Source organism: Leucopleurus acutus, assembly GCF_964270905.1.
Source record: "Leucopleurus acutus genome assembly, chromosome: 11".
Classification (NCBI taxonomy): Eukaryota; Metazoa; Chordata; class Mammalia; order Artiodactyla; family Delphinidae; genus Leucopleurus; species Leucopleurus acutus.
In genome coordinates, this window is record NC_139152.1 from 96884527 (window position 1) to 96894177 (window position 9651).

A 9651-nucleotide genomic window follows, 5' to 3' on the forward strand; every position below is an offset into this window, starting at 1 on the left:
CAACTTTGCGTCCAACCCCCCACCACCATTTTTCAGAAAAGGAAACTGAGACTGGACTAGGGGTTCACTGGGGACACGGTGGTGCCAGAGGTTTGCGTGTCTGGACCCCAGGGGTGTTCACCCACTTGTTTCGCCTCCAGGGTCCACCCCCTGGCTGTGGTAGAAAAGGTGGCATGAGACGGATGGCCGAGAACAGCTCAGACACCCCCCAACCCTGAGATGGAGGGAAGTGGAAAGCTGGGCCCGTTCTGGGCCTGCTCCCCACCCTCCTGCCTGTGCCCGCACACTGACCTCACCTCAGCCACCTGGTGGCCTGGGGGCGGGGAGGGGGCATCTGAGATGGGTTTGGGAGGGAGAAGAAGAGACTTAGATGTGGTAGTCCAGGTTCTGGGGCTCCAACTACTGCTGGCCGCTGACTATCTTCTGAGCCGGGAAAGGGGTGGGCAGGAAAGGCAGGTGTCTGCTGGGCAGCTTTGATGGGCAGAAAGCAACTGATGCATGGAACAGAACACGGTCAAGATGGGAATTCCCTGGCGGTCCAGTGGTTAGGACTCCTAGCTCTCACTGCCGAAGGCCTGGGTTCAATCCCTGGTCAGGGAACTAAGATCTCATAAGCTGCGCAGCATGGCAAAGGAAAAAAAAAAAAAGGAACATGGTCAAGAACCTACAAGTGGGGCAAAATGGTACTCAGAATCCCATCTGCTGATTCCCAGTCCATCGTGCCTTCCCAGGGTGCTAAGCTGTGACAAATTCCAAGGACACTGTCCAGGGTGGAGTCCAGGTCAGGAGGTTCTAACCCTGTGTCCCTGTGTAGGAGGGTTGGCAGGAAAGTCAGCGGCTGACTGAGTGCACAGAATGGTCCAGAACTGGAAGAGATGGTCTCAGCTCCAGGCCCCAGAGCAAGGGGCACCACTGTCAGAGGAACAGTTCCACTGGGATGGTGGGTGACCATAGGGGGCTGGCACAGTGGCCAAGTGACCCAAGCACTTGGGGAGGACAGGCCACAAAGAGAAGGACACTCAAGGGACATCAGGTCCAGCTGGTTCAAGGCCAGAGGCCTGCCCTGGCCTCCTAACAAGGAGCCTCTTGCAGGTCCTGGGCCCTGCCCTGTGTACAGCCCAGTGTGCACTGGAGGCAGCTGGGATTCCAGGTGGTCTCTGATGGAGATGCCTGTCAGTGTGCCTTCAGGGTGAATCTGCAGTCCAGCTCCAGAGGCTGTAGACTTCCTCCCAAGGGAAGAGAGGGCTTCCTCCCAAGGGAAGGGAGGGCTACAGCCTGGGGCTCTGGAAGCTGCCACCAGGGTGAAAATGGCATCATAGGTCCTAGCAGATTGGGCCAAGCTCAAGGGTGACCCTAGGATACAGATACCAAAGAATCAGCACAATTCAGGCTATTTCTTAAAATCATCTTGTACTAAATCCCAAAGAAAACAGGTCAGTTGGTTACCCATTGCTTCCATGTGTATCAGTTTAAAAGCAGGACAGCTCTGAGAGCAAGTATTAAAAGAATACAACACCCAGCTACAAATTAAGCATCCTCCCACTCGATAACTTTCCTAGATTCATTCTGGTTTCTGGTGGCTTCCCCATGCTTAAAAAAACCTCCTACTCAGAGTACCCCAACCACTCGAAAGCACAGAGCTCAGCCACGACCTTTGAGGGCTGCCATAGATGGTATGATTTTAAGCCAAATGCTAACATGCCATACGATGCCATGCAGTCTGAACCCTGTGGTCTGCGGTGCCTGTGGTTCTGCAGGGTTAGCTGGGGAGCAGCATGGTTCCCAGAAAAGGGATGGGTGAGAACTGGGGTGAAGAACCGAATTCAATCTCTAAGCCCCTGGCTGATGGCCCGCAGGGAGGGCAGGGACCACCTCCTGCCCCCTCCGTCGCTACGGTTGCTCGGGGCCGGCCGTCTTAGTGGTCACCAGCTCAGTGGAACCCAGCTCTGTGGCTGGCACAGGTACGCTGTGGGCAGGTGGGGTGGTCGCTGGGTCTTCACTGGGTGGAAGCCAGATGGGAGCTGTGGCATCCAGGGTTCCCAGGGAGAGGACGTTGTCACTGTCCAGGGGCTCTGGGGAGGTGGGAGGGGAATGCAGGGTCAGGATTGGGTCACAGCCTTCCCCCATCCCTGTTCCGGAAGCCTCCCTGGAGGAACAGCCCTCTGACTTATGAGAGAGAAGTCAGTTGATGAAGCCCCACTGGCGGGACTGGGGAGGGTGGCACATGATCGGCCCTCAGGACAGGAAGTGCTGAGAGCGCTGGCAAAATGGGAGAGGGTGAGGAGGGGTGGGAACCAGTCTGGCTGTCCAGAGAGAGGGCAGGACAGACCCCCTCCCTCGACCGGGCTCCCCAGCCTTGTGTCTCTTCCTCACACAAGTCTGGGACGCCAGAGCTGTGTCCCTCGCCTGGACCGGGGTCTGGGACAGGATTATTTCTCCCTGCTCAGCCTGAGACCCTCAGAGCGCACTCTTCGTCCCCTCTGTCTGCATCACCCCCTAGAGCCCTGCCTCTGCTTCAGACCTCCCCCACGCCTTTACCCTGCCCCTGCCCCTGCCCCTCAAGGGCCATGTCTCCCCTCCGACGGCCCCCAGCCCTCTCGGTTCCCCTAGACGCGGAACTTACCATCCTGGTCTCCGTCCGGGGCCTCCAGGGCCTCTGGGGCAGCCGCCGCGCCGGGCCGCCGCCGTCGGCGCCTCCAGCTCACCAGGCCCAGCAGGACCAGGGCCAGCGCCAGGCCCAGCAGCGCGGGGGCGCCGAAGAGCAGCGCCGGGAGCGGCAGCGCGGCCTCGGCCGTGGCCCCCGGGCCCACCGACTCCTGCGGCTGCAGCGCCGTCCCGGGCGCCAGACTGCTCGGGCCACCTGCTGGAGGGGACGGGCAGGCAGAGCACGGGGCAGAGGGGAGAGGCGAGCGGGGAGGGGGAGGGTCGGAGGGAGGCGAGGCTGGGCCGCGGAGGGGAGGGACAGCCGGACGGGGCAGGGCAGGGGGAGGGGGAGAGAGGGGGCCGTGTGGGCCACGCGGCGATGGCTGGTCCCCATCCAGGCCCCAGCCCACAGGCCCCCCTCCTCGCCCGTTAATGCGATGCCCCCCGACGTCCTGGGACAGGTGGGGGTCATGCCTGCGACTCTGGTAGGGCGGGGTCCTCCCGGCAGAACCCTCCCTCCCCTTTCAGGGCCGCCCTGCGTGCCGTCCATCAGCGCGGCTCAACTCTTACCCGGTCTAGGCTCTCTCGTCCGGAGGAGACTGCAGGCCACGCATTTGCGAACCAGCGGGTCGAAGCACTCGGCCTGCAGGCACTGCGGGGTGGCCGGCATGTCTCTGCCCCTCAGGCCCCTCGCCCCTCGCCTCATGCTGCCGAAGCCCATGCCTGTCTGCCTACCCCGCTGGGGCTGAGTCTGGCCTCTGCTGCCCCATGGGGAGGAAACCGGGCGGGGCCACCACCCACCCCGCCCTCCTGCCTGCTGGGGTGGGACCAGGTGGGGCCACTCTTAGCCAGGGCCCCAGCACCCCAGACCTTCTATCTGTGGTTTCTCCATTCAACCATCACCTCCAGACAACCACTGGGCGGGCCCTCTGCTGGGCACTGAGATGAGGCTGGGGCTCAAACCAGGGCCTGCTCTTGGGGAGCAGAGGATGGGCCCCTTAATCGGGACACAGACCTCTGGGTGGCCTCCTCTGTCCTGCTTCCCAAGGCCAGCCCAGAGTCCTAGCCATGCTCACCAGGCACCTCCCCCCCACCTGCCTCCTCCAGGGAGCCCTCCTGTCCTTCTCAGGCAGAGCTGCTCAGTGCATCAAACACACCCTGAGTGGCCATACTGTACCAGGCCCCAGACGACTCCCACACTGGAGGTGGTGATGGGGGAGACAATGCCTCACGGCGGCGGCATCAATGAAGATGATCACCACGGAGGGGACAGGAAAGCTTTGTGGAGATGATGAGAAGGTGTTTGCTAGTGGAGTGAGGTCTAGGGGAGCGCCCAGTGTGAGCAAGGGCTTAAATATGAAGGCCAGGGAGTACTGGGACCGGAGGCCCTTGACTGAGAGAAGCTGGGACTCCGGCTGGAAAGGCACTGGGGAGCCGTGAAGGGCTTTAAGCAAGGCGTGTCATAGTCAGATTTGCCTGACTATGGTTAGCGAGGAACCACTGGCTGGAGCAGAGGGCACAGACGGGGTAGGTTCAGGGACAGCTCGGTCTCCAGATCTTAAGCAGGAGGGACACTCAGATCCACAGATGAACAGACAGACGAACAGACCAAGGCCCAGTAGGCAGGAGGCAGCTCACCCACCCGACTCCTTTTTCTCAGCGCTGTGTGTGTCCAGGCTTTCTCGCCTCTGTGTCTCACCGAGGCCCCTCCTGTCTGTCTCTACTCCCTGGTGTTTGGGGCAGACCCACCTGTCTCTCACCTGTGTCTCTCAGACTGAGTCTCAGACAGACACACAAGCCCCCTCGACCTTCCTGGACATATGCTGCCCCCTCCCTGGGGGCAGGGGCTGGCAGAGAGCCTCAGCACGGAGCACGGACTTAGAGCCTCATGGTGGGCCATACCAGACCCCTAAGCAGTCAGGGCTGGAGGTGCACAGAGGAAAGAGTAACTGTCCCGGGGGCAGGGAGGGGGCTTAGGGGTAGGAGTAGATCTTTAGCCGTTCAAGGGGGAGGGAAACCTTCAAGGCAGAGAGAGGGGATGGGCAAGGGCAGAAGCACAGAGAAGGGCAAGGGGAAGCTTGCTCTGGGAACAGGCATGGCCACTGCCTCAGGGGGAGGCTGCAGATGGGCAGGGCCAGGCCTCAAGCCGCAGGCCTGGGGCAGTGAGGGGCCCCAGGAGGTGTCTGAGTGGGGGAGAGATTCTCTGAGCTGTGCCTTAGAAGGGACCCTCTCCCCGGCTGCTGTGGAGTCGGAGACTGGACAAAGTAAGCAGAGCTGGCACCATAGCCTAGGGCCAGGGGACGAGCCAGCAGCTGTTTAGGAGGAAAGAGGGATGCCATGGAGTGAGGGGAGCAAGGCCAGCCCCCAGGTTTCTGGCTCCGGGGACCCTAGGACTCACACAGAACCCTGAGTTGGCCGGCCTTGGGGAGCCCTGGCCCACTGCCTCTCCGTCCCCTACCTACGGGCCAGCAACTCCGTGGCAGGAAGGTGTGGGCGGTGGGGCAACTGCAAAGGAGAAGTGGGTCTGGGGTGGTGGGTGTGGGTGTGAGAGTGGGTGTGTGGTGAGGGGGTGGGGAGCCCAGAGCTGGAGAGGAGTCAGGGCAGGGAAGGCCCTCCTATGGGGCAGAGGGGCGGCGGCGAGGCTGGAAGACTGCGCCCCAAGCCCCGCCCCATCGCCATGGCTACGGAAGCTGTTATTACCTGTTACCCCAGGGCCCTGACTTGCATCAGGCATCTCTTTTAACCCCAGTGGAGGGGGCTGGGTGTCGGGAGCCAGGAGGGGGAAGCTATTCCTGGGTGAGGGTGGAGCCAGGTCTGGGATCATTTACTGGAGCCATCACTGCAGGGGCTGCCCCGGCCTCTGTCTCATCTCACCGTGGCTGCTCTGACTCTGGGGGAGGGTTGTGGCGCTGCTGGTCGTGGACCCTGGCGCAGGCCATCTTGAGGGAGAAGCGGAGACACTCAAAGGTTTGACACAAAGGTTTCCTGGGTGCCTCCCATGTGCCTGAACAGCCAGGCGCTGAGGACGGAGCAGACAACAGGACACGTGTCGTTGGAGCGTGCGGGCACCTGGCTCAGAACAAACCTTTTCACTTGCGCCTCTTAAACAGGGAAGCGGGAGGCCTCGAATCTCTGGACGACTTAGGAGCTGTTAAGAAGAGAAATTTCACCGTCAGACCAACGTAGTAAAAAGTTATTCCTCAACGTATTCTTTTTTTTTTTTTCTCACATAGCTCTTAAGTCAATTAATTTTTAAAATTTGTCTTCTACGTCACTTTTTAACTATGAGATGTGAGCAAGAGAGAAGAGTTAAACTTTCTAAAAATCCACGTGGTTCAAGCAAAGTTCCCTTGCTCTTTTGATAGTTTTTACTTTAAATAATTTGGTATCATCACCTCAATGCATGTTGAAGCAGAAAACGAGGGATTTTGTTGCTGAAAAACCCTTCGGATGGAATGTATCGTGTTCTCAAGTTTTCATTCAATGCTGAGTTTTTTTAAAAAGACGATTAATTTGAGTCTGTCAGGGAAAAGGGAGTCTCCCTTGATCTGTATCCCTGAAATGCCCCCCAAAACACCCTCCCCATGGTTCTGACACAGGTGTGATCATCATGTACGTATTTCAGATGGGGAAATAAGGGCTCTGAGGGGCAAAGGGATGACCCAGCACGTTCGAGGTGGCCTGGGTGGGGGTCTGTGTCCAGCCGACTACGAAGTGTGGCCTGTGCCTTTCGTGCCTCAAGGACAGGACTGGGGAAGTGAGGGAACTCTGCCTGTTGGACAAGCTCAGTGTCATGGTGGGGGCAGTCCCCAGGGGCAGAGAGACCCAGCCCCCCAGATCTGGATGTGAAAGTGCTCTGAGACCCGGGATGCGTGTATTCTGTACTTAAAAATTAGTTTTATTTGTCATTTTGTGAGTAATATCTGAACACAGTCTCATGAAAAAACCCTCAAACAATACAGAGGCCTATGAGTAAGAAGGGGCATTTCCCTGCTGCCCCCAGAGGGAGTCTGTTTTCACTTTGGAGCCTTTCATCCCAGTCTTATTTTTATGCCTTTAAATTCTCGTGTACGTGCCTAGAGAAAACCAGGTCTTGTGTTTCATAGAGGGGCCACGTGGTGTGGATGGTTCTGTTGGCCTTTCCCATCCCTGGGCCCGTCCTGAGCGCTGTGCTGGCTCTCTTGCTCCATCTTCTTTTTTTTTTCTTGGATGGACCCGGGCCCTTGGTGGTGAGACCGCAGAGCCCTAACCACTGGACCGTCAGGGAAGTCCCGCTCGCTCCGTCTTATTTTGTCACTGCGGCTGGAGCCCCCAGAGTAGTGATTCCCTTTGCCTTTCTCATGTATTAGCTCTGACATACAGCACACTGCCAGAAAGTGCCCCTCACCGGGGAGTGGGAAGGATGCGATGTTGGGCCTCTGGACACTGGGAGAGGGTGGGAGAGGCAGGGAGATCAGTACAAAGTCCTGGTGAGGCCAGAGAGACCCCGGGGCCCCTCTCCCCCTGAACCCGTTATACAAGGGCAGGTCATGCCTGTCCATGAAGCAGTTAGAAAATCCTTGCCCAGGCTCTTCCAGGCCCTCTCTGTCTAGCCTCAAGCCCCCAGCCTCCCTGCACACAAACACACACACACGCACACACACGCAGTCCAGGGGTTCCTGGCCAGAGCAGCCCCGGCAGTTCTCTCAGCCTGGCCCTAGGCTGGGGGACGTGGGCCCTCCATGGGAGGTCAGAAAGGAGACCCGGCCCTTTAGCCTCACGGCCACAGGGAAGAGAGTCCCCACCTCCTGGGGCCAGGTCTGCAGGTGTGTAACGTGGACAGAGGCAGTGAGGCTAGGGTGTGGGGGGGAGAGGAGCAGGGAACTCCCCAGCGGTCATCCCTCCGCAGGCACCATTCGGGGCATCACACAGGAGGGACAAGGCCGCTGGTTCGGGGCCTCCTGGGGGCTTTTGGCCCCTGTGTGACGCACAGGCCAACTCCGCGTGCAGACACCAGGTACTTACTGAGAAAAGCTACGAGTCAGGCACTGTTCTAGGTTCTGGGGAGACAGCAGGGAACCACAGAGACAAAACGCCAACAGTAAAACCATACAGTGGATGAGGAGGTGAGAAGTGCTGGGGAGAAAACTTCAGGACTGAAGGGTGGCAGGGAGGGCCAGAGACTTGGGAAAGGCCCGGTGAGACCTCGGAACAGGGGGACAGAGGTGCGAGTGACCCCGGAAGATGTCTGGGGAGGAGCAGGCAAGGCCCAGGGACCAGCAGCGTGCACGCTCACCACCTGCTTGGCCCTGTGCCCTGCGTGTCACCTGAATCCCTTGCCTCAATCCTGTGGGGGGAGGTGGAATTGTGATTCTTATTTTGCAAAGAACAGAGCAAGCTCAGAAGGAAAAGGGATGAGCCAGGCAGCCCCTCGGCCCCTGAGCTCTCCCACCGCCGCTCCCACGATACAACATCTGGGGGTCGATGACACTGGGGGGGTGGGGTCAGGTCCGGCACAGAAGAGGACCAAGTGCTGGGCAACCCCTCTGAGCCTGGCCTGGCAGGGCTGTTATGCAGTCAGATCAAGCCTCCACCAAATGCTAGCTCCCAGAACCCCCCAGGGAAGGCTGCCTCCTGCCCAGGCCAGGGGCCCTGGGCATTGCCCACCCCCTCTCCCTCCTAGAGCCGGTCAGGGACCCCCCAGTCCATAGGGTCACACTCAATCAGGACTCACAGATTTGGGATGTGCAGAGCCCACCACACTGTCTCCCTCAGCCTCTCCAAGTGTCTGTGAGAAGTCCTTTCACAATGATTCTCTGCATAGCCCCAGGGGAGACTGACGGATGGCAGGCTGGGGTGGGGGCAGTGTTTCAGTCAGCAGGCACCTTCTGGAAAGGGTCCCTTTGTGCTGGCCTGGCACCAGGTGTGAGGGGGCCTTGACCTCAAGAACCTCCTGCGCTCACCTTGCCCACCGCATCCCTGCACCCAACCACCCAACCCTCGGGGCCACCGTCTGTGGAGGGCTGGAGGGTGAGCATGCGGCAGCTGCGGTGTCAGGCACTTCAGTTTCTCTGAGCTCAGGAGAACCTCAGCAGGCCGTGGGGCTCAGGGATGGGAAGTAAGCCACCCCAGGTCACATTGCAGGTTGGCCGCAGACCCCAAGTCAATGGGACTCAGAGGCCAGGTCCTTTCCCACTGCATCACTTCCTCTCTGTGGCCAGGCTGCCCCTGCCTCTGCTCGCTGAGGGGTGGAGACACAGGTGCCATGCTGCGGAGCCCCCTCCCTGCAGGGAGGCCCTGCCTCCTGGGCAGACCCGGGCCTGAATGCTTGGGTCTGGGCTGCCTCCTACGGAGAATGTGAGCTCCTTGGGCCTGGGCTCCAGGGCTGCCCACAACCAGGTGGCCTGAGGACACAAAAGAACCTGTGACCCTGAACAAGCCCAGCCCCTCTGACAGCCTGGATGCCTCATCCACAAGGCGGGGGCCCAAACGTCTCACTCCCTCCTCTGTGCTCTCAGAGAGCCTGGACCGGGCAGCTCCCAGGCCCAGCAGAAGGGCATCCCTTCCGGGAGCCTTGGGCTGCCCACCCACTCGGACCTGCTGCCCAGGGGTCCATGCCAACCCTCAATAACTGCCTCAAACGTGATCACCCTGTGACCATGGCCAGCCCCAGAAGTCTTCCATTTGCTTCGAGTTTTATGTTTAAGATAACAGCTTCTGATTCTCAGTCCTCACAACCGGCTGGAAGAAAGGCATCAATTAGCCTGACCCCATTCTACAGATGAGGAAACTGAGGCACATCGAGGATAAGTGACCTGCCTGAGATGGGGAGATCAGTAAGAAGCCAAGTGCAGCCTCTCCCGTCTCCCTCCACAGCACCAAGCGCCAATTCTGGGCACCACGGGGGCGTAAAGACTGGTCTTCCGTCACCTCCCTCGGTCAAACTGTCTCCTGGACAATGTTGCTGGCCCCTACTCCCCGGCTGGGGGCAGTGGGCCTGAGGGTGGCCGGCAGCCGTTTAGGGGTTGG

At 59.7% G+C, this 9651-nt stretch overlaps 1 protein-coding gene across 1 annotated transcript; it reads right to left on the reverse strand.

The window, feature by feature from the left end:
* Window positions 1–1890: 1890 nt before the first annotated feature.
* On the reverse strand, window positions 1891–3364 carry TNFRSF13C (TNF receptor superfamily member 13C; the record flags this gene model as incomplete). Its single annotated transcript, XM_082850355.1, has 3 exons — window positions 1891–2072; window positions 2624–2941; window positions 3214–3364. 3 exons carry the CDS (start codon window positions 3362–3364, stop codon window positions 1891–1893), a joined length of 651 nt encoding a protein of 216 aa, XP_082706481.1.
* Window positions 3365–9651: the final 6287 nt, after the last annotated feature.